This window comes from Equus przewalskii, chromosome 7 (assembly GCF_037783145.1).
Source record: "Equus przewalskii isolate Varuska chromosome 7, EquPr2, whole genome shotgun sequence".
NCBI lineage: Eukaryota > Metazoa > Chordata > Mammalia > Perissodactyla > Equidae > Equus > Equus przewalskii.
The window spans coordinates 11519852-11543981 of record NC_091837.1 but is presented as its reverse complement, the minus strand read 5'-3'; the positions used below and the strand labels follow the sequence as shown (position 1 = coordinate 11543981).

Below are 24130 nucleotides of genomic sequence, written 5' to 3'. Positions count from 1 at the left end.
GAGGACATTAAGACTCAGAGAGGGTAACCAGCTTGCCTCAGGCCACACAGCTAATCTATCCTTGAGCTGAGATTCAAACTCAGGCAGTCCGGCTCCAGAGCGGTGACCCCCGGGCCAGCGTTCTCAATGCTTTTTCATTGTTGTTCCCCAAACGAGCCTTTTTAGACAGTTTTTTCCCCTAGTCATCCTCCCACGATGAAGTTTTAACGCCATAGCTATGCCACGGTCTGTCGCGCGGTGTATGTACATTGTGCCCTCTACATAAGGAGGGAAAATTCCCCCACCCCAAGGACCTGCTTCTGCCCTCGGCGAGGCAGTTTTCCAAAAGACTATCGTGCTTTTCTCATCATAATAAATATAATGCGAGCACCACCACACCTGGAGCACGTCCTAAGAACTTTATTCAATCATCCAGTTCTCATGACAACCACATGAAAGAGGCACTATTATCATCCCTGTTGTACAGATGGGGTGTCTGAGGCCCAGGGAGCTGCATTAATTTGCCCCCAACTAGGTAACTAGCAAAGAGCAGAGCCCGCATTCAAACCCGCTGCACTGCTGTGCTGTGCTGTTCTCCACTGCGTTATCCGATGCTTTATTGATCACTTGCTCTACACCTGGCCCGTGTGAGGGGAGCCGCCAGGGTTAGACAGGGTGGGAGTCAGGTTAGGCTGTATCCAGGTGCCTAGCCCAGTGCCTGGAGCAGAGTAGGTGCTGGATGAATAGTTGTGAGGAGATTGTGGGGCTTTTCAAGCCTGCTGTGATGGGGAGTGCCCGGAGAGTGGGTCTGAGCACGTTAATGCCCTGCCCTCCTCCTGGATTCCCTCAGGCCCAGGAGGCCCCAGGGCAGCCCCTGCCACCCAGATTCTACCAACCCTGGGTCTGCGTGTCTCCATTTCCTGACTCAGTCTTGCTCTGACTGCAGTCCTGCTCGCGGCGCAGGGCCAGGCCAGTGGTGAAATGTGTATGGTTCGGAGCTGAGCTGGGGAGGTGGCAGGGAGCCCGCTGGGGCCTGGGGCCAGGATGTGGTCAGGCCCTGGGGAAGGGCGGTCCTGGGAGGGGTGAGGGTGACGCCCTGCCCCGTGCTCCCCCACAGTGGAGAAGATTCGAGCTGTCTTCACCGTCCTCCGGGCCTTTGGCTCCGTGTCCACCAGCCACAGCCACAGTGCCACCCGCTTCACCATGCTGATGTCGCTGGACTTCAATGCCACAGGCCGGGTCACGGCCGCTCAGCTGCAGGTGAGACCTCTGCGTGGATGGGAGAGGGGGTTTCTCGGGGCTTCAGGGTCCCCAGCCCCACTCAGCAGAGCCCACGCCTCCAGCTGGGGCCCTGGAACGTGTCTATATGGTGATGGCTCCCCAGGCCGTGGTCAGCCCCTCCCCGCCTTGCTCAGGGGCCCCGATGGCTCTCCTGGAGCAGGCCAGCCCCTCTGCGTCCCGGAATGTGGCGGGATGAGCGATTCACGGGGAGACATCGAATTCAGCTGCCCGTTGGCTGGTGCTTAAAGTGCCAGCTGGAATTCCAGGGACCCCCCGACCTTGGTGCAGGCTCACGAGGATCCATGCCGTTTGGTGTGCATCCAGCATCGCCAGGCCCCTGCCATCCCCCTCGGACACACTGTTGGAACAGAAAATAGCGTTAGGTTGTTAGAAGAGTTGTTTGTACGTGGAGCTGGGATGACACCCAGGCTCAAGGAAAGCTCCTGGGTGCCACAGATCCCCGTCTGCCCCAGCCCCGAGACTCCCCATTCCTCTCCATTTGGGTCCAGTTACGAAAGTCTCCCCTTCTCCCCTCTGGATGCGTCGCTGGGAACGGGCTCTGGCGTCATGGAGTCCCTGGATGGACCCTGAATGAGTGAGATAAGGGACACAGCAGTTTTGAGATGAGCGTCCGGAAGAGTTTGGACCTGAGATGTTGCCTCAAAGGGTGGGCTGGGGTGGGGTCCCTCCGGGCCGCGGGGCAGCAGGGCCCCAGGCACGGGGCGGAGGTCTCCAGAGTGCCGACCGGGGGCCGTCCTCTCCCCTCGCAGACGATGCTTCTGGAGAAGAGCCGTGTGGCACGGCAGCCGGAGGGCGAAGGCAATTTCGAAGTTTTCTCCCAGATGTTGGCAGGACTGGACTTGGATCTCAGGTGAGCGGCTGGGCCGGGCAGGGACAGCCGAGGGCCGTGGGACACAGGGCACCTGCTCTCCCGGGGCCCAGCCTTAGCTCTGCCCGGAGCCGAGAGGCGGTGGAACCCAGTGGTCAGGGACCCAGCCTCTGATTCCAGCTGCCTGGTACTGCTCACAGGCTGGGGGACCTTGGTCGAGTGTCAACCACTCTGAACCTCTGTTTCCTCCTCGGTAAAGTGGAAACAATACCTTGACTGACCTCATAGGATTATGTGAGATAAGTCACATACAGCTCTTCGCAAATCTGGGGGGTGGCGGAGGCTGGGGCTGGGCCAGTGGTGTGTCAAGACAGGGCCTGACAGCAGCATGGGAGGAGGGCAAGGAACAGCAGACCCCAAGTCTTCCAGAAGTTTCTAAACTCTGAAGGAGCCCTGGGTGCACATGAGGGGTTGCCCGCATGGGGCACCTTAGGTCAAGGGGACGCGGGTGGAGCAGCCGGCAGGGCAACCAGACAAGATTCATCTTGGAGGCCCTCCTGGGGGAGGTGGGCCAGCAAGTCCCCAGCTCTGTAGGGCCTCCTTGGGCCTGTGGCTCTCTCTCTCGGAGCCTCGGTTCCCTGGTTTGTCGAATGAATGGGCAACGTTCTAGAGGAGCCCCAGGGAGGGGAAGACGCTGGCTTTTCCCTGGCGAGGGGCGAGAATCCGTGTGTCCCCTCCCCTTGTGTCCCCCATTCTTTGTCTCCTGCCTCCCTCCTCCGTGTGAAGGGCAGGATCCACCTGTCCCGAGCCTCCTGGCTAAGGCCGAGGGACAACTGTATCCCTTGGAGAGAGGGCCGTTAGCGAGGGGACTCCCGGTTTCCAGAGCAGGGTAACTGAGTAGTAGGGAAGCTTCTGGAAGGCCTTCTGAACCTATCGAAGAACTTGGAACAGAAAGGTGTAGTTTCGTGGCTAGGACCACAGACTTTGGGGCCAAGCTGCGTGGATTCGCGTCTGGCTTTTCCACATGTCGGCTGTGTGACCTCGGGCTAGTGATTTCACCTCTCTGAGCCTCCCTTTCCCTGTCTTCAAATGAGTGTGATAAAACCTGCCTCCGAGTGTGGCAGTGAGGGTTCAAGAGTGAGTAGGTGTACGATGCTTACAGCACCAGGACATACCGCATGCTTTGTGTGGGTGTGTTGTTCTGGAGGATTTGATCTGCCCCGGCACCCCCTCAGGTCCTCACCAGGCGTGTGCTGGAAAGAACTGACTTTGGAGTCAAAGGGACATGTGTTTAGATCCAGGCTTTGCCACATGTGGTCCTCTCTGAACCTCAGTTTCCTTTTCTGTAGAAGGGGAACCTACTAGTGCCAACCCTGAGGGCATTTAAGCCAGATCCCATGTCAAGGCAGTGGGCCCCGTGTGGGAGGGCACGCTGTATAGACTCTGCACATGGGAGTCTGAACCCTGTTTTCTGGCTCCCTGGCTTCGGGTGGGGGGCTTTACCTCTCAGGGCTCCATTTCCTCATCTCTCAGAAACCGAAGGGCATGCACATCTCCCCTGAGACCCCCACAGTGGGGCCATCCCTTCTGTACTCCCTGGGGGGCTCCACCCTGGGCCTGGAGCCACTGCCTGCTGGAGAGGGGGAGTTGGGGGTCCCTGTGATGGGCACAGGGAGGATAAGGCTGGGCTGCTGCCAGCAGAGGGTGCCAGGCCTCCATGCCAGGCGGACCCGGGCCAGGGGGCTCTTTGCCGGTGGGCCTGACCGGGCGAGTGTGGCATCTTTGGGAGCCAGGACAAAGCTGTGTCTGAGAGGACGAGGCTGCCCCAGAGGAGTTTCAGGGGCCCCGGGAGAGTGGAGAAAAGTGCTTAGAACAACTCAGACCTCTCGGGGCTTGTGGTCTCTCTGGGGGCTCCCTGGTGGTCTCAGGCCTTCTCCCTTTCTCACCCTCTGCAGCTGCCAGGCTGTTCCCTCAGCCACAGTGAAGCTTCCAAAGGACAAAACTGGTTCCCACTTCCACAGACATCCTTCCTTTCTCCCATGCATTCATGCGGCAAACTCCTATTCATCCTTCAAAACCCTGCTCTGAATCCCTTCTTTCAAGGAGTGCTGCCTGGTTCCTACTCCCTCAGCTTCCCCTTTATACCATTTTGGTGCCTGGGGTGAGCCTCTGGTCTAGCACCTGGCACCCTGGGGCATCCGGGTCTCTCTCCCTCACCTGACAGACTGTGAGATCTCAGAATCAGGGGCCCTGCCTTCCTCCTTTCCGTCTTCCCAGCACATAGCGTAGGGCCTATTAATCATTTGTCAAGTTGAACTTCTGACTAATGGAATATAGACCCTGTCAAGTGCAGGGGGACAGATATCAAGTCCTACTGTGCACCAGGCCTGCAGTGGGAGTTTCTCTGTATCATCTCATTTAATCCTGTGAGGCGAGTGGTAGGAAGCCCTTTAACAGAGGAGCTACAGGGGGACCCAGAGAAGAAAACTGGCTTGTCCGCTCCCTTGTGGGGCTGGGGTTGGACTCAAACCCTGGCCAACAGGGAGCCTTCCAGGCTGTGAGGCTGAGGCTGGGGGGGCGGGGCCTGGAGAGAAGTAGGGGAGAAGGCACAAAGGGACCCAGAACTGGAGAGAGTGGCTGGGAACTGTGGGTGAGCCCCCGCCCCGGGGACCAGCACGAGCCCCGTGGTGGGTGGGGGCCTGGCCTGCCTCCACCTCCCCGTCTGCCTGCATTCCTCAGGCCGGTGGGGCTGGGCAGCCCCTTCGCTGGGCCCACTCTCAAGGCACCTTTAGTCTGAGCACTGGAGGGGCTTTCAACATCCTGTCGCCTTGTGGGGGGAGACAGAGGCTGGGAGAAGGGGCGGTGGCAGGACAGCGTGGGACTCTGTGCTCTGGGGGCCAGAGGAGCTCAGCCCGACCCCCGGCCCCGCGTTGCTGGCTGTGTGGGCAGGGTGCTGACTGCCGGTGCCTTTGCTTTGTCGTCTGTAAGATGGGAATGACATTGGCACCTGTCGGGTGGGGCGGTGCTGCCGATCCTGGAACTCGCTCCTCCCAGCTGTTCTAACATCATCCCTGAGCCGGTTCTCCCAGTGGGCTGGCAGGAGACCCCGAGTTAGAACCCGCTTTCAGGATTTGAGCCCCGGACCCTTTCGTCCAGGGTTTCCTGGCGCTTAGGAAGGGCCGAGGGAGGGCGGTGAGCAAGGAGTATTTGGGAGGGGGTGCCAGGGCCTGGGGCACCGCTGGGGCTGCCTGGGGCACGTGAGGGCCCCCTGCCTGCCGGGCCGCCAGTGTGGGGTGTCCTCCTGACCTTGCCCCCATCTCCGCTTCCAGGACGGACCTGTACCTGCACCAGATGGCAGACAGCAGCTCCTTCGGCATGGGCACTTGGCCCAAGGTAAGGCGGGGGTCCTTCTGGGGGGTGTGGGTGTAGCCCAGGGTGGGAGGGTGAAGGAAGGGGCCCGTGCGACTCGTCTGCGTTGCTGCTGGGGTGCATCGCTGGAAAGGCTGTTGGTGTCGGGGAGGCAGGGGCTGGACTCCCCGGGGCGAGGAGACGTGTGCAGAGAAAAGCAACAAGGGGATGGTATCCGTAAAGGGAGGAGCCTGGGCTCTGGGGACAGGCCATCTTGGTTCAAAGCGCAGCTCTGACACTTGTTAGCTGCGTGACCTCGGGCATGGAAGCCAGCCTCTCTGAACGTCTGTTTCCTCTTTGGTGAAATGACGATAGGAGCCATGACTGCCACACGGGCTCGTTGTGGGATGAAAGGAAACAATGTGCATAAAGCACCTAGCACATTCTTGGCCCAAATCCGTCAGTCGGGGACTCTTAGCAAATGTCACTGTGAGTACTGTGGGCGGACGCCTCAGAGCCGGCTTCCTGGAGGCTGTGGCTTGGGAGCAGAGCCTGAGAGGTGGCGTTCAATTGATGAAAAAAGCAACTTGTTCCCTCGCTCGTTCATTCTTTTATTCATTTTTTGATATGTCGACAATTGTTTTCTGAGTCGCCTCCCCCCACTGCCCCCACCAGCACCAGCTGTGCCAGGCCTGTGCTAAGTGCTGGGGTGATGGTCCGTATCCATGAATTTCCCTCTGTCAGGAGAGAAGGGCTTGGGGACTGGTGCAATCATGAGGGATAAGAACATGCCGGAGGCTGCACAGATGCTGTGGGCACCAGGGGGTTGTTGAAAGACCTGCTTGGCCTCAGTCAGGGAAGGCTTCTTGGCCAAGGAGACAATCAGTCTGGGTTTTGTAGGATGAGTAGGAGTTCGCCAGGTGGAGAAGGGTGGATAATTTCTACTCCAAAGCCTTTTTCAAACATATATGTCTGGGAAACAAATGGTGTTGGGATAATTGGACATCTTCATGCCAAAAAAATGAATTTCAATCTGTGTCTTCATACCACACACAAAAATTAACAGGAATTGGATCATAGTCCTAAACATAAAACTTAAAACTGTAATATTTCTAGAAGAAAGCGGGAGAAAAAATTCTGTAACCTTGGATTGGGCAAAGATTTCTTAGATGTGACACCAAAAGCACGGTCCAGAATAAAACAAATTGATAAATTGTACTCCCGTGAAGTGAAGAACTTCTGCTCTGTGAAAATCGCTGTTCATGTGAAAATCCAAGGCCCAGACTGGGAGAAAATATTTGCAAATCACATATCTGATGAAGTATTTGAATCCAGAATATATAAACGACTCTCAAAACTCAAGTAGAACAACCCGATGGAAAAAAAATGGGCAAAAGATTTCAGCATACTTCACAAAAAAAAGATACATGGATGGCAAATAAGCGCATGAAAATACGCTCGACATCATTGGTCGTTACAGACCTTCAAAGGAAAGCCACAATGTGACACCGCTGCAGGGTCACCAGACTGTCTGCATTTAAAAAGACCGATCGTACCAAGTGCTGGCGAGAACTTGGGGTAACTGGAGCTCTCCCACCCTGCAGGTGGGAATGCAAAATAGCACAGCCCTTTTGGAAAACAGTTTCTTAAACCAGTTAAACATCCACCTCCCGTATGACGCACTGTTCTCCTCCTAGGTGCTTATGCAGAAGGATGAGACTGTCACGTCCATACAAAAACTCTTGCAAGAAAGTTCACAGCAGTTTTATTTGCAACAGCCCAAACCTAGAAACTCCCCGAAGGTCTAGTTATGTCTGATAATTAAGCTGGGTGAAAAATCTCAGCTGAAAGAGAGTGCAACTCTGTGATTCCATGTATGTGAAACTCTAGACAGTGCAAGCTGATCTGCAGGGTCAGAAACAGGTCAGATGCCAGCCTGGTGGCCTAGTGGTTAAGTTCGGCATGCTCTGCTTTGGTGGCTTTGGTTGGGTTTCCTGGGTGCAGACCTATGCCACTCATTAGCCATGCTGTGGTGGTGACCCACATACAAAATAGAGGAAGATTGGTGCAGATGTTAGCTCAGGATGAATCTTCCTTAGCAAAAAAAAAAAAAAGAAAAGAAAAGAAGAGAAAACAGGTCAATCGTTGCCTGGGGATTGGGTGAGGGCAAGACGAGGGGAGAAAAAATTATAAAAGGGAGCCTTTGGGGGTGACGGACATGTTCATTGTCTTTACTGTGGAGATGGTTTCACGAGTGTAAATGTCCAAGTTTATCAAATTCTATGTTTATAAAGACGGGTGGGTTCTCCTTTGTCAATTACACATCAATAAAGCGGTTACACACACGCTGGGTGCCGTCCACAGAGTTACTGAATCAGCGGGTCTGGGGTGGGACCTGAGAATCTGCATTTCTCACGAGTCCCCAGGGCTGCTGATGCTGCTGGTTCTGGGACCTGACTCTGAGAACCCCTGGAGCGCAGCCCTTTTCCGTGGAGGGTGGGGTGGGATGGAGCGGGTGATGTGGCTCCTCTGTCTTTAGATTCCGGGGGCTGATCCGCGGTCCCCTTGCTGGTCCCCCTTCAATGGGGCGTCTGCGGGGTGTTCATCCTTCATGCCCCCATGACTAGGGTCCGTTGGGCACCCAGACCTCCATCTTGATGGCGGAGGATGTGGGGCGATCCCTGCGCTGGGTTTTCTCGTTCATTTAATGGGTTTTGGCCAAATGCATCCATTTCATCAGCAAGAAGGTGGTTGTTTGTTTTCCTGTTGTTTTCGAGGAGGAAAAGGGCGGGAGCCGGGCCTGTGACCCGTTTGTTCAGTCTTACGCAGGACGGTCGCTGCGGGAATCCGCGTCCAGGAGGCGTTTGAAGTGGTTTGTTTTTTCCCTGTGTTTCCGGGGGTGTTTTTGAGAACACTGGATGTGTGGGAACTGGTCGGATGGCCCTTTGTTCTCTCTGCTCCTTGGCAGGTACGCAGAGAGTGTTTTCTCTGTTCTTTGAGATCAAAAATAAAGTCTGAGGACTCGTTGGTCTTTGAGACGAGCCTGGGCTAGTTCTCTGGAGGGGGCGGTCCGGGGACCATCTCACAAGGGAGGTTGAGGTCAGAAAATGCCTCCTGAGAATGGGAGTTGCTAAGTAGACACCCCCAAAGGGGTCAGATTTAGCAGATAAAAATACAGGATGCCCAGAACTGATTCGTCCTGTAATGGATCGAACTACGGTGACCACAGCTGATGCTGCTGGACAGATCGTGTCTTTGAAAGGTGACGAGAGCCTGGATCCTGTGTTCCTACCATACACACACGGTGACCAGGTGAGGTGACGGATGTGTAACAAACTTGATTGTGGCGATCACAGCACAGGGTACGCGTATATCAAATCGTTACCTTGTACACCTAAAAATTCACAAATTTTATTTGTCCATTATAACTCAATAAAGCTGGAAAAAATACAGGATGCTGGTTAAATTTGAATTTCAGATAAACATCTAATAGTTTTTTAATATAAGCGTATGGCAAACAATGCACGGGCAGGCCTGGAGGGCTGGAGTCGTATCAGAGAAGGCTGCCTGGAGGAGGAGGCACAAGCTGGTCCTGGACTTAGAATGAAGTTAGACGAGTGTAGTGAGGTCAGTTTTCCGGCGACACCAAATATGGCAGGGAGATATGCTAAAAAAAAGGATCTGTTGTTGATCTGAAATTCAAATTGGACTCGATGTCCTTCCTCGTATCTGGCGATTCTACTGCCCGTATTTCTCCCCCGCTGAGCCCTCTTTCCCCGCCTGCTGGCCGTTCCCCTGACTGGTCACTTCTGCTTCTGTTTCATCTGTCGCAGTCGGTTCCATCGTCCCCTGAAAATTCACCGAGGATGGTGGTTGGGAAGCAGTCTGTGGAGTCTGACATACGCGGGTTCCAATTCCACCGCCAGCACTTAGCTCAGTGGCCTCAGACCCCCGGGCCTCAGTTTCCTCATGTGTAAAATCGGGATGGTCATTGTCCGCCCTGCTCCCGAGTGACGTGAGATGAAGCCCGTGACGCCCCTGGACAGTGCCTGGATCCACCCCATGCCGGCTTTATTATTATCATCGCTGTTGTTATTACTGGGATTATTCAGTTTGAGCCCAGACGGCAGCGTTGGACCAGCCGGGCGGGGCCAGGCCTCAGTGGCCCCCGGGGTCCCTGATCCACGTTCCTCGCGGCACATGCCATGTTTTTTCTCTTTCTGGCTTTATCTCAATTCTACTCGAGTTTATATTTTTAAGGAAACATTTATTTAAAAAATTAAATTAGTCCATACGTCCGTGGGAAAATCAGAAAAAAAGCAAAGATACAAAAAACCCCAAAACGCACACATTCCAAACCAAAAAACAGGCTCCACGGACGGCACCCTCTAGAGACCTCCATTGGTCCCGTGTCCACGGATCTCCTCTCAGTAATTTTCATTTGAAGATTTTACATGGAACACAAACTGTAGAGGGGCCTTCCTGTGGTCCTTGATGGTGAGGTGATAAATATCTTTGTGCATCTTCTCAGGCCTGAGCCCCTCCCCCTGCCCACCCCTCTGTCCACGGAGAGGCCACCCGTGTGGTGTATGTCGCCACTTCCTTGGTGACGGTCATCATGCGTCACACTGTTAACTTATGGCCAGTCTCCCCTCGGCCCTAAGTTCCGAGAAGATGAGGGGTCTTCTGTGTCCTGTCCACTGCTTAACGTACAAGGCCTTGCACTGAGCCAGGCATGCGAGTGCTCAGTAAATGTTTGTTGAGTGAATAAGTGATTGAGCATGTTCCCCACCACAACTTGGCAAAAATCACATCTTTTCAGCTTTCTAAACTGTGCTGCTGTGGTAGGCAGAGCTGTGTTAATGATGTTCTAATTTATCCCTCTGTGCCTGTGAGGCGTGTCCCCAGGGCTTTGGGGATCTGGTGTCTGTCTTTGGACCCGCCACCTGCATCCTGGGAGCTGGGGCCATTGCTGGCAGTCACAGACGACCTGGAGAAGGGGATTAGACATTTGGGGGCTCTCATCCCTCAGCCAGCCTGGGCCTCCGGGGTCCTCCAGCCCAGGATTAGTCGTCGCACGGGCCCAGCCCAGGGGGTGCATGCACTTTACCCCAACGTCAACGGCTCCTATTTGGGGACACCAACTGCAGCTCAGTGACATTCACTCAAGAATGGGTATTTATTGCTCTTATTAGGGACCAGGCACTGACATGCAGAGATGACCCAGCTGGGTCTCTGTCACCAAAGGCAGGTGGGGGGCTGCCACTGCCACATAAGAGGGTCATTCCAAGCCAGAGAGATAGGTGCCTGAATAGAGGTGCGGGCAGGCTGAGGCCAGGCTGGGAGGGATGGGGGAATATCTGGGAAGCCTGCCTGGAGGAGGTGACAACGGGCTAGTCCTTAACTAACCGTGAAGTTAGACAGGTGCGGCGCGGTCGGCTACACCAAGCTGCTGAGGCAAAGGCATTGGTGGAGGGACACCAAACAGCACAGGGTGAGGCTGGGGGTCTGGGGGATGTGCTGGGACCCTCGGGTGGCGCTGGTCTCAGTGGTCGCCTCTGCTCGCAGACTGCCAGTTCCGCCTCTGGCCCCTCACCGCGCCCGCGCTCCCTGCCACGTTTCAGCTTTCACGTGGCACTGAGTCAGCTGTGGCCAGGACACAAAGTCAAAAAGCTTTGAGATGCTTTTCTTCCTCTCTGTAATTCACTTTTCTGCAAGCTTGCCTGATGTTTTAAAAAAGGGCCCAGCAGCAGTGGTCATAATAATAACAGGAATCCTTGCCTCCCGGCAGTCTGCTTCCCGCCGTCACCTTCCAGGTGTGGGCCCAAGCGAGCACATTTATTTATTTATTTAGTTAGTTAGTTAGTTATTTATTTGAGGAAGATTAGCCCTGCGCTAACATCCGCGCCCATCCTCCTCTATTTTATGCGTGGAACGCCTACCACAGCATGGTGTGCCAAGCTGTGCCATGTCCACATCCGGGATCCGAACCGGCGAACCCCAGGTCGCCGAGAAGCAGAACGTGCACACTTAACCGCTGCGCCACCAGGCCGGCCCCGAGCACACTTATTTTTTATGACCGGGCATCAACTGCGTAGGAAGGGGCTCTGATGACAGGCTGAGGACCAGGCACTGCTGTCCGGGGCTCTGCCGGGAGCTTTGTCTTATTTCATCCTCCTAACAGCCCTTTGAGGCAAAGGGTTATTTTCGTGTCTGTTTCTCAGGTGGAGTGAGCAGGCTCAGAGAGGTGGAGTAATTTGCACAAGGGCACAGAGCTTTGAAGTGGCAGAGGGAGGAATGGAACCCGGGTCGGCCTGATTCCGAGCCTGACACTCGTGTCCGTCCCCCTGTGTCATCTCAGTCCTGTGTTGTGGCTGAAGATCGTGTGCCCTGGGATCTGACCCACTGTGTGCCCTTGGGCCGCGTGTCCTCTCTTGGCCTCAGTTTTTCCACCTGTGGAGTGGGTAGAGCAGCCCCAACTCCTGGGTCTGCTCTTAGGATTGGGGGCCCCTTAGAATACCTGGCATATTGTGACTCTGCCCCTCCCCAGCTGGGCAGCCTCAGACAGGTGCCTAACCCTCTCTGAGCCTCAGTTTCCTCCTCTGTCAATTGGAGACACCTACCCCTGCCTTACAGGGTTAAAGCGCCTGTGCAACACAGTAGGTGCTCAATTAACGCATCCTCTTCTTCCGCCTCGAGTGGACTCTGGTGCCAGGAGAGGACGTGGATCAGTCCACGTTGAGCGTGGGGCAGAGCCGCTTGGGAACAGGGCCCCCGGGCTCTGGCCCCACACCTGCCCTGCCCTCCCCACCGTCTCCATGAGGTCTGCCCTCCCCATGCCGGCACCCATGTTGTTTCCCAAATGAATAGAGTCAGTGTTCTCATTTTCCTCCCAGAGCCAGGCTGCAGGTCCAGGCGCGGAGGGAGGGGCGTGCCCCGGGCTGGGTGGCGGTAGAGACACAGGGGAGCCCACCCCGGCCCTGGAGGAGGGGCTGGTTCCATCCCCACCAGGCTGCCTGAGGCCCCCGTGGTGCATATAACCTGGGGAGAGGACGCCCAGGTGCCGGGTCCCTCGGCCACGCGTTCCATCGGAGAGCTGCTCCCAGCTGCAAACCACGGCTCCAGGACCCTTCGCTCTGCAAGACAAGATTCTCGGCCCACAACGCACCCTGTCCCCCCAGCTCTGTGCCCTTCTGCTCGGGGACCCTTCCTGCCTCCCCAGCACCCAGTTGGTCTCACTCATTCAGTTTGTTTCCTATATCGCTTCTTCCAGGAAGCCTCCGACCCCTGCCAGTCTCCCCACCCCCAGCACGCACTGTGCTGTATCCATTTGCACCTCTGTCCCCCTTGTTGGACTGGGAGCCCCTCGAGGAGAGGACCGTGCCTGATGCACTTTCCATGGAGGGCTGGGCAGGGACTTGGGCAGGAATTGGGAAAAGTGTCTCCGGAAGGCGGAACAGCCTGAGCAAAGGCGAGGCGCGTGGGATGCAGTGGTGAGTGGAGACCAGCATTTCCTTGACCACCACTGTGTACCCGGAACTGTGCCGGCTTCTTTGAAGCAAACACATGAACTCATTTAATCCTCGCAACGGCCCGAGGAGGAGGATGGGCTGTCATTTCCCTCCTACAGAAGCAGAAACGGAGCCTCGTGCAAGGGCAAGAGATCTGTGTAAAGTCACACTGAGAACGTCCGGTTCTGTCTGTGTCCGAACACAAACCTGGCCTCTGTGCCGCGTGGGACTCTCCTGGGCCTGCTAAACGCAGGCCGGTTTACTGTGAAAGAACATTTTGGATGTCGTTTTTCCCCTCAATTGCCAGCAGCCTTCGCTTGATCTTGAGCCTCTGATTGCAGCAGACAAACCCTGGGCATCTTGTGCGTTGACTTTTTTTCACCAATTTTTCCTTAAAATGAAGTGAGCCATACAGTAAAGCATATAAAGGGCACTAATGTGACGTGTACAACTCAGTGATCATTATATTCTTAAACACACCTGCACACGGCCCAGGTCAAGATCTAGAACATTCCTCATTCCCACAAAGGCTCCCTCAAGGCTCCTCCCCATGAAGGATTTCCCTCCCACCCTGGAGTCGTCACCCTAATTTCTATCACACGTGAGTTTGGCCTGCACTTGACCTTCACAGACATGGAACCACAGGATGTCGTCTCGGGTGCCCGGCTTCTCTGACTCACGTGGGGTCTGTGGGATTCATATACGTGATTGCACGTAGGGGGTGACGTGTTCCTTTTCCTCGCTGCGTAGTACTCCACCACTGTGCCCTGGCTAGACCACCCATCGTTTACCCGGTCTTCTGTTGATAAACATTTGGGCTATGAATTGACTTATTCCACTAACTTGACTGATTTCTATTTTTGTGATATTGGTGCAAGGAGTGGCTTTTATCAGGGCACTATGCAGAGGTCTTTGGCTCTCTAGAAGCTTACGGAACTGCGACCATTTCCTGCTGCTAATTGTCTTGGATCACAAACGTATATATTTGTTCCTCCGTGTCTTCCATTGCAACAGAGACTTGGTGGAGGGAGGGAGAGAAAAAGAAGCAAATATGCTCCAGCAGAAGTTTCTGGTTCTTCCCTTCACGTGAGCTAAGTGGCAGATGATGGAGCACGCCTGTAATTTAAAGTCAAATGCTCGTGGCTGACAGTGGGAGCCGTAATAAATGTGTTGCCACTGTCCTTTTCGTGTCCTTTCTCTGCTCCTTTGAAATCTCATAAATAACCAAGCGCGTGTTGGTGAGACGCCTGCCTCTCCTCCCCGGCTCCAGCGCAGCAGCTGCGGTTGCTAGGTTGAGCTCCTGGTTGCTAGGGATTCTGTGGTCCTGTGGTGGCCCAGAAATATGATGGATCCGTGGAACATGCTTTTGCTATTAGTCGAAATATTTCCACAGCGAATCTCTCAATGTCACTGCACGCTTTGATGGCATCCCAATTGCTGGATGATCCTTGCAGGTTTCTTTCCCAGTTAGAAGAAGTGGCTTGAATGGAGACACAAATGGCCTAGACGGGGAGTCAGAGAACTTGATTCCGGTCCTGTATCTGATATTAATTTGCTGTGTGACCTTGGGCAAGTGTCGTCCCTCTCTGGGCCTTGGACTCCACAACATTCAAGGACTTGCCAGCGTTAGTAGCCTCTAGTTCATCACTCAAGCTCTGTAGGCAGGCCAACTGCAAATCAGTTCCTCATTATCTGCTGGTGGATTGTAGACAAAAGAATTCTTGTCCCCGGCTCGCTTCCTTTCAACCCAGCAGGCTTCTGGGCTGAGAGTACTTGGCCAGATGGTGTGTGTGCAAGAGTTTCAGACTAATTTTAATATTCAATCAAACATAATTGGGATCATAAATCTGGAAAAGAAAAAAACAACACCCTACAACCCATAAACATCTGATCATGTCATTTTCTCTTTTCTCCTGCTTAAAAATCTTTGGCAGTTTCCCATGGCTGACTCCGGGGGTGGCAGACAGGTTCCATTTCGGTTGCTGAGGCAGATCAATTGGTGGCAGCTGCAGCTGATGATGTCCTGAAAAGAATCTGGACTTGCTGGTGTGCTGTGGGCTCTTGATCGATTATGATGTCTGCCACGGGTTGGACTCTGGACTCACGGTGTGGGATGTTGATCGATTAATGATGTCTGCCACAGGTTGGAATCTGGACTCACTGGTGTGCTGTGGGATCTTGATCAATTAATGATGTCTGTGATGGGTTAGACTCTGGACTCACTGGCATGCTATGGGATTTTGATTGATTAATGATGTCTGCCACTGATTAGAATCTGGACTCACTGACAGGTGGTGGGATCTTGATAGATTAGTGATGTCTGCCATGGGTCCAGGAATGTAGACAGGGGCACCTATTTGCCAATCATGGCTGGAGCTCAGAGCCCATGCCCTTTAAGATCATCTTGGAGGCCTTCACGGTTGGCCCCTGCCAGCTTCTTGTGCTCTATCTCCTCTCCTTCTCTGTCCACCCCACCTCCAGAAATACCTCCTTCTGTGTCCACATCCAGTTGGCCACCTGGTGTCTCCAAAGATCTCCTTTGTTTGTGTTGCGCCCTTTGTCAGGACCTTTATTACACTAAATCAGTCGGCTCTGCCTGTGTATCCTTCAATCACAGTTTTGTCTCGTCGTCTGTGATAGCTGTTTGACTCTCTCGGGTGAGGTTGGTTAGGCCGTTCCCGCGCCTGACATCCAGTAGTGCCCACTTATACCCGTAGCCTACCACTCTGCCTGTCTCGTGTTTGGTTACTCTCATGCCTCTTTCCATGTCTGCCTTGAGAGGCCCTCAGTGTCACGTTCTGGGTTCCACCCATCTTTGTGTTCCTGGAGCCCAGCAGGGTGCAGAGCCACAGTAAACCCACCGGGTGAACTCATGAATGAGGAAAAATCACACCACCTTCCCACGTCAGATAGAAATGGTTTTCATCACTCTCCCAGCAGCCTGAGTTCTGGGTGTCAGCACTCCTCAGCTTAATTGTGGGTAATTTACTGTGCTAACAAAGCAACCACACGTTCCCCAGAGACGGAGCCCTGCTTCGCGGGGTGAGTTTGCATTCTCTCCACCCTGATGGCCTCTCTCTCCTCCTCTCTCCCTTTGCTCTCAGCCTGAAGACAAGCAGAAGGCAGCGGCTGCCTTTGCCCAGCTCCAGGGCGCCATGGGGACGCTGGGCATCTCGGAGAGCGAGCAGCGAGCCGTTTGGCGGGTGTTGGCGGCCATCTACCACCTGGGCGCCGCGGGGGCCTGCAAAGGTAACGTCCTTCCTGCCGAGCTCACCTGGGCTGCCAGCTTTCTCCGTTGGCAGGTGCCCCACAAGACCCTTCTCTCAGTGAGGTGGGACAGGGCCAACCTGCCACCTTCCGTGTCTCGGGGGCGTCTCTCGGGGCGGCTGCTGAACCAGGCATGGTGAGAAGAAGCAGGGCTGGATGTTTCTAGCAAATCTTGTAGACTGGCGCCGCCCAACAGAACTTTCCACGATGATGGAGACGCTCTCGGTATCCACTGTCCAGTGCAGTAGCCACCAGCCGCATGTGGCTGTTGGGCATTTGACATGCGGCTAGTGTGACTGAGGAATTGAATTTTTAATTGTGTTACATTTTAATTAGCATAAATTTAATTAGCCGTGTGTAGCTGTTGGCTACTGTACTGAGCAGAGAAGCCCTGAAACATGTGAGAGAGGTTGGGTCCAAGCAACAAAGGGGCTGTCTCTGTCTGGACATCTTGGAGATGCTCCCCACCACAGGTACTGGAGCTGACCCATTATCCTCCTCCTCCCAGGTCTGCTCTCTCTCCTTATTTGTCTGTTTCTCCGGTGGTTCTGATCACCCCTCGGGCCCTCACCCCTCCCTATCTAATCATTCCCCTTGCCCTGTAGACACTCCCTGGGACAGCATTTCTGTCCTGGCTTCTCTATTCTTACTCTTTGTCTTTTTTATTTTTTCTTTTTTCGCTTGGACTGTTGCAGTAGCCTCTTTGCAGCTGCCTTCACTTCTCCTTATGTCTATCCTCAGTGTGACCACCGGGCTCCTTTCTAAAACATACACCTAGTGCCACTCCCCTTCTTAGAATCTTCCCGGGGCTCTCCCTTGCCTGCTAAATAATTTCTTGGCTTGGCATTCAAGGCTCCTCACCTCCCTAACCAGCCTCTTCTGCCCTCTCTTCTGGCACAGTAAAAGGTCCTGAGGGGACAGCAGGGATCAGGAGTAATGTGGTTCCTGCCTTGATGGGGCTTATGGGGCCTTGTATTGTGATTGAGTCCTTGTCTAGCTCTTTCCAGGAGGGAGTGGCTTCCTTTGGGCCCAGAACATAGAGTTCTGGAGTTGGAACTCACTTGTCGAATGAACATGTGTGAATTGAGGTCTGTCCTCTGGAATGATGTATTGACTCTGCCCATTCCCCTGTGGAGCAGCAGACGCTTCTGGAATATGCTGGCACATCATTCCTGCTATTCCCACAGTCGTGGGCCGTGTGGCCCATTGTTTTGAGTCTCATCCGTTTCAGCCACATGCATTGGCCGCTGATTTGATTTCGGAAATTTCTAGAAGTTTTGCTGAGTCGGACGTGAGTAAAATAGGTGTTCCACAGTTGGTACCAGCCAAGGACAGACATGCCTGACTACACAAATGTGCAAAAAACAGGTGCCACTTGCTTTTCTGAAACTCAGCCACGGGTCCTGCTCAGACCCTTGGGTGTCGGGATGTCACCACTGTTTTGTTCACGGGACGTAACATCTCTCGCTCAGCTTCCTGGTCACTGGGACCACCAGGGTCATGAACACCAGGGTGTGAGAACGCGGTCCTCTCACCAGCCTGGGGGGCGTTTCTCTCCCTGCAAAACTCTAGTCGCCAGTTAGAAACCCCCAGCTCTGCGTCTGGCTTCGTCTACACCAGGAGTCAGCAAATTGGGGCTTGTGGGCCCCATCCAGCCTGCTGCCTGCTTTTGTGCAGCCCGCAAACTAAGAATAGTTTTTCCATTTCAACTAGATGAAAATATGCATATATATGAATAATATTTTGGGACTTATGAAAATTATCTGGCGTTCAAATTATAGTGTCCATAATTCAAGTTTGCTTGGAACACAGCCACGCTCGTTCATTTACGCGTCTAAGGCTGCGTTCCTGCTACAACGGCACAGAGGAGTAGCTGAGACACGGATCGTACAGCCTGCCAAGACGAAAATAATTACGATATGGCTCCTCACAGAGAAAGTTGGCCGACCCTACTCCACACCATCCCCCTGGAAGGTCTCAGCCCTCGGGGGTCCCTGTGCCTCTGAATTAACTGTTCGGTTGTGATCTGAAGAAATTTCTCCATCCTCCTCAGCTCCAGCCAAACTAGAGAGAGGATGTCAGGAATCTGGCCCTGCCCCCAACTTGCTGTGTGACCTTGAGCAAGTCACCTGTCTCTCTGGTCTCAGTTTTCTCGGATGCGAAATTCTGGAATTGGGCCAGATTAGAGGTTCTTAATCTGGGGTCCGTGTACCCGGCCACCCATCCAAGTGTGGGTTTCAGGGCTTTGTTAGTTTCCTAAGGCTGTTATAACGAAGGACCACAAACTGGGGGCTTAAACAACAGGAATCTGTTTTCTGACAGCTCTGGAGGCTGGAAGCCAGGATCAAGGTGTCGCAGGGTGGGTTTCTCCTGAGGCCTCTCTCCTCGGCTTGCAGACGGCCACCTTCCTGCTGTGTCTTCCCATGATCACCCTCCGTTTGTGTGTCGTCTGTCCTGATTTCCTCTTCTTATAAGGACACCAGTTACACGGGATTGGGGTCCACGCATATGACCTCATTTCACCTTAATTACCCCTTTAAAGGCTCAACCAACAAATACAGTCACCGTGTGAGGGACCCGGGGCTGGTACTTCAATGTAGGAGTTTGGGGTGGGGCATAATTCAGCCATAACACACCCCAGTCCCTGAGATGAGCCGGCACTGACTTTGTGCCCAGACCTGGCTGAGGGAGGGATCGGAGAGGCTGTGAAGACGGAGTCCTTTCTTGTGAGTTTGCCATTTTATTTGGAGAGAGGAAACTTCTGAACTTGACTCCATCAGCCGATTTTGTAAACGGGCCGAGTTTGGGGTGCGATCGCTCGATGCGGGCCGGGAAAGCTGTGGAGGTTCAGAGTTGGGGTGTGGACGCCCTCCAACTGGGGGTGTGAGGAAGGAAGCAAACCCATTTTACAGAATGGGAAACTGAGTCTCAGGAGGTCTAGGTGCATTAAGCCAGGGTTCAAACCCAAACTTCTCTGGGCTTCTGTGGCCTCCTCTTTCAATGCACTGAGGATGGGGTTGATGGGAGGAAAAACGGGATCAGGAAAACACAGCTGAATCAGGCTGGGTTTCCCCGAAGACAAAGATTTGGGTGCATTTAGATTATTTGCACCCAAAGGGACCCCAGGAGGCGCTGGTGGGGAAGTGAGGCAGGGAGGGGAGGGAGGTGACAGGATATGTTGATGAGCGGGTTACCTCTGGGTGTTTGGGGCTCAGTCCCCCTGCAGACCTCAGGGAGCCTGAGGGACATGCCTCCTGGTTGAGTTACCCAGGAGGAGAGGAAGCCGGGGTGTTTATACACCGCCTCCTGCTTTCCCCTGCTTGACGGGGGCTCCTGGGTGGAGGGCGTTACCTCCTGCACCCTGAGCCTGCCCCGTGCGTGGGCTAAGCACGCTCCTGCAACCAGAGAAAGCAGAGAGGAACAGACAGGTACCCACAGTGACAGGCCAGGGACACGTATGGGGTGGCACGTGTCGGGTGGCCAGGGCGACGCAGGGTGGACGGGTCATCAAGAGCGTCTAGCTCAAGGCGGTCCTCCTGGAGGAGGTGGCTCCATGACGGTGGTGTTGAGCCCGGAAGAAGGGACTCTCCCAAGGAGACACAGCCACTTGCCTCTCTGTCACACTCCACTCAGACAGGTTGCTCCCTCCTGGGGATCTGCAAAGCCTAGGGAGAGAGGAGCCTTGCAGATGGCTGCGGGCTGCCTTCTGATTTCCATGGTCACAAGTGAACCCTCGCTGCCTTTGATATGACAAGACAGAGGCCAGCGAAGCCCCCTGGCCTATTGACCTGTCCCCAGAGCAGTGTGCTTCCCGCCCCGCGTTCCTCCTCGTGGGGCACGTGGGGCGCCCCCTCTGATGTGGGCTCAGGAACCTGACCCGTACCTGTGGCCGCCTGTGATGCTAAAAGAGAAAGTCACATTTATAAATATTTTATTAATACATGATTATGGCAATAATTTCTCCCAGCCTCCCCCACCCCACCTTATAAATTATTTTAAGAGGAGCCACTGTCAGTCTGCCTGGGAGGCCTGCCCGATGATTTACTAACTGTATATAGTGGTTCGGAAGATTTCATAATAGGCAGCTCTAAAATCAGCGGTTAAGAATTTCAGAGTCGTATATAAATGTCTTTGCTTTGTGTCATAACAGATCATTTTGAAATATATTAAGAATCATTTCCATTCATCAGCTTTTTTTTTTTTCATTAAAATAATTCCCTCCCCCGGTGCGCCTGGCTTCCTTAGCTTATTTGAAAGCCCTGATTCTGATTTTCAAAACCGACATCACCCCGAGTGGGGAGATTTGGGGCCTTATAACTGGACTCGGGGTTTCTGAGCTCTGATAGCGAAAACAACCACCCCCGCTAATGTCGGTTTACTGTTTGGTGGTTTCAAAGCCCCAGGACCTCACTTCTGCCTTTGGGTCTGATTAGATTTCTGCAGTAACCTGGTGAGGAAGAAGAGCGCCTCGTGGGCAAGAATCAGGAGTCAGCTGCTGGGTGTGGATCCTGGCTTGGCTTCTCTGAGCCTCAGTTTCCTCCTCTATACCACGGGGCTCATGATGGTACCCACTGCGTAGGCTTGTTGTAAGGGTTAAATGCATCCATGCCAAAACGTGTGGCACATAGGACTTGGCCCATGATCGGGTGCTTCCTAAGTGTTGGCTTTCATCCATCTCCACTTGATAGATTAGAAAATGGAGGCTCAGAGAGGGTATGTGATTGGCCTGACATCACACAGCTCGTATGTTTCAGAGTGAGCTTCGGAACCTTGGCTGGGCTCCCTGCAAAGATGGCTCTATTGCCCTAGACTTTGCAATGGGCTGTTAGGGTCATTCTCTCCTGGAGAATTGGCTTGTTTTCCCGGGTGCCGTGCTGAGAGCTTACAGCCACGAGGACGTCACTGTACAGCCCTTGAACAGCCTGGGGAGGGTGAGAACTGTTAGGATGCCCATTATACAGATAATGAGGCTGCGGCTTCCCAGAGAGGTTGACCCATATCTCCCAGGGCACACAGCTAAAGCCACAGGTGGGATTTGGACTCAGGTCCACCAAGCTCTGAGCCCAAACTCTGGGGCCACACCTGCCGCCTCCTCAGCTCCATGGCTGCTGCTTCTGTCCCACAGGCTCCAAGAGGGCTGCTGATGTCACTCTTTCCCTGGGACCCCCCGAACCGTGTTTACTCACACTCCTGACACCAAATGTGGGGTTTTTTTTCCCCACACCCACCGATTCTCTGATTCTCCAGACACCCACAGGGGGTCCTACGATTCAGTCCCGTTCTGACACTACCTGGAGTTAGCACAGAGCCCCAGGCTCTGGGACGGTCCCCCAAAACTGCCTGACCTCAGACCCCAATCAGGTGTCTGGGCCACCTAGGCTTCTGACGGACTGGCTATTGAGTTGGGTGTCCGCACACCCCCTCCTTAGGTTCGATAATTTCCTGGAACAGCTCACAGACTGCAGGAAGGCACTTAGCTAGCTCTCACTGGTTATTATAAAAGATACGACTCAGGAACAGCCAAATGGAAAAGATCCACAGGGCGAGGTGTGTGGGGAGGCCGCGTCCTCTCTGGCAGGCCGTCCCCCCGGCCCTTCTCCGTGTCCACCAGTCCAGAAGCTCCCCAGACTCCGGCACTTGGGGATTTGTGAAGGCTTCATTCCACGGGCACGGCTGACTCGATCCTTGGCCATGGGTGCTCAGCTCAGTCCCCAACCCCTCTCCCTCCGGGGGTCGGGGCGGGGCTGAGAGTTCCAAGCTTGGAATCATGCCTTGGTCTTTCTGGCGGCCAGCCCCCCTCCTGCAGCTGTCTAGGTCCCCAGATGCCAGTCAACCCAATGGCACACGGAAGCCCCTCTTGTCACCTCGGAGTCTCCAAGGGCTTGAGGAGCTGTGTGCCGGGAACTGGAACAAAGACCAAAAATGTATTCATCGCAGGCCGAGCCCTGTTCCTCCACCAGCTGCCTCTGGGACATAGAGCCTTGATCCCTGCGTTTCGGGTCAACCGGAAGGGGTACAAGGCAGCGGACGTGTGGAGGGCTGGGTGGAGGCCGGGGACCTGGAAGGGACGTTTCCTTTGCAGTGTCGTCCTCTTCCTCCCACTGTGGAAATGTTACTTCCTCCTTCTCTTCTGAAAACTTGCTTCCCTTTTTTCGTGCTTTTCCCAGCCCTTCTTTGTCCCATAAAAGGCCCCTGAGCATGTGCAGGGTGGCCCCAGGCCGATGGGGGCCCAGGCCCTCCGGTCTCCATGTGGTCCCAGCACACATGTGGCCCCTGCTCAGTTCAGCTCTCCCCAGGGAGCCTTCAGCACTGACATCACATGTGGCCCCAGTGTGCCTCCTTGGGGCCCCTCTGAGCCTCCTCCGTTGGGGGTTCATACCCTGTTCCCCCTGAAGTCCCGCCAGGCCCCGTTGACCCCTGAGTCCCTGAGGGTCTCTGACGCCATGACCTTCCCCACACGCTTCTCAGTCCCTTCGGCCCCTGTGATGTGGTGGCCTTCACCCCAGGAGGCTGGCTCCCTGCAGGGGCCCTGGGTCACCCTGTCACCAGCGGTGCCCTGGGCAGCCTCAAAGTCAGAGGGGACGCCTCCCCTCAGGATGTGGCAGGGAAAGGACATGGGTGTTTTGAAGTCAGCCGGTCCTGGGTTCATATCTCAGCGTGACCTTTTAGTAGCTGTGTGTGACATCAGCCATGTTACGGAACTCGCCTGAGCCTCGTCTGTGGGATGGAGGAGGGGCCGCACAGAGCTGTCTGGGGGCTCCCCCAAGGTTGCAATGACAATAATGCTCCGACCCCGGGCCACCTCCCATCGACAAGCCGGGTGGCTCCTGGGGACCGAGTCCGTCCCTCCCTCTGCATCGTGTCTCCAGAGTGGATCTCCAGGGGCACCAGGGGGCTGGCTCCACACGGCAGGCAGAAATCCCCCGGTGATTTGACATCACAGCTGGTTTGCTGCTAACCCAGGCTCGTGGCTTGGGGCCATCCCCCGGGAGCCATCAGGCAATCATTCATCCTGCCTCGTGTTTCTTTCCTTGGGCGAAAAGTGGCCCACGGAACAATTCACTTGCGCCCGCGTGTTTCAAAGGACAGCAAATGGATGCTCTCTGGAGCTCGCTTGATAAGGAGAGAGGGAGGGAGGAGGGAAAAGCTGAGGCCTCGAGTTGGGCAGAGCTGGCTTGGAATGCTGGCTCCCCCACCTGCTGGCTGTGTGATTTAATGTGGGGAACGGATATCACCTCCCGGACCTCAGCGTCCGTGTCTGTAAAATGGTAATAACTCCCCCCTCTCTCCTACGGCCGTTTAATAGTCAGATAATGGACGTGTAACACCTGGCACAAGGGAGGAGGTCAGCAAGCTGTAGCTGTCTCCTCTGCAGAGTGTTTTTGCTGTCGGTTGTCTTCATTGGCATTTAAGCTGGCCCCTTAATGGGTGGGGGTCATCAGGCCCCATAGCTGGGTGAAGACCCTGGGCCTCTGTGAGATGAAGCTCCTTTCCTAAGGGCCCACGACGAAACTTCTGTGCTCATGAGTGAACCAGGATCCAGTTCTGGACTCTCAGTCCAGTGCTCTCCCCACAACTTAGCAGAAGGTCCTGGAGGCCAAGGACAGTGCAGGGTAGTGGTCAGAGCGGCCAGGACGGACTCAGACCTGGGCTTAAATTGAAGTGAGGGTCCCAACACTCGCTAGCTCTGTGGCTGGTCCGGTTACCGGGCTGTGTAGCAATTCAGCCCCAAACGCCGCAGCTTAAACAACAATCATTTTATTCTCTCCGGCGGCTTCTGTGGGTCTGTCGTGTGGAAGGGCTCAGCTGGGCGGTTCTGGCTGAGGTGGCTCGTGTGGTTGCTGTCAGATGGTAGCTGGTGCTGGCACTGGCCGGGCGTCTCCCTGTCCTCGTGTGGTCTCGGGTTTCTCTGCAT

The 24130-nt window shown here is 54.6% G+C and overlaps 1 protein-coding gene across 2 annotated transcripts in view; it reads left to right on the top strand.

Annotated features, from left to right (window-relative positions):
- MYO18B (myosin XVIIIB) overlaps nt 1-24130 on the top strand; it is a 250417-nt gene that overhangs the window by 31554 nt on the left and 194733 nt on the right. For both annotated transcript variants that reach the window (XR_011541781.1, XM_070626960.1), the window contains exons 9-12: nt 1097-1239; nt 2031-2131; nt 5419-5482; nt 16053-16197. Coding sequence is in view for 1 of the 2 variants with exons in the window: in XM_070626960.1 (XP_070483061.1) it covers nt 1097-1239; nt 2031-2131; nt 5419-5482; nt 16053-16197 (453 nt within the window). In the remaining variant the exon portion in view is untranslated. The remainder of the gene's footprint in view (nt 1-1096; nt 1240-2030; nt 2132-5418; nt 5483-16052; nt 16198-24130) is intronic.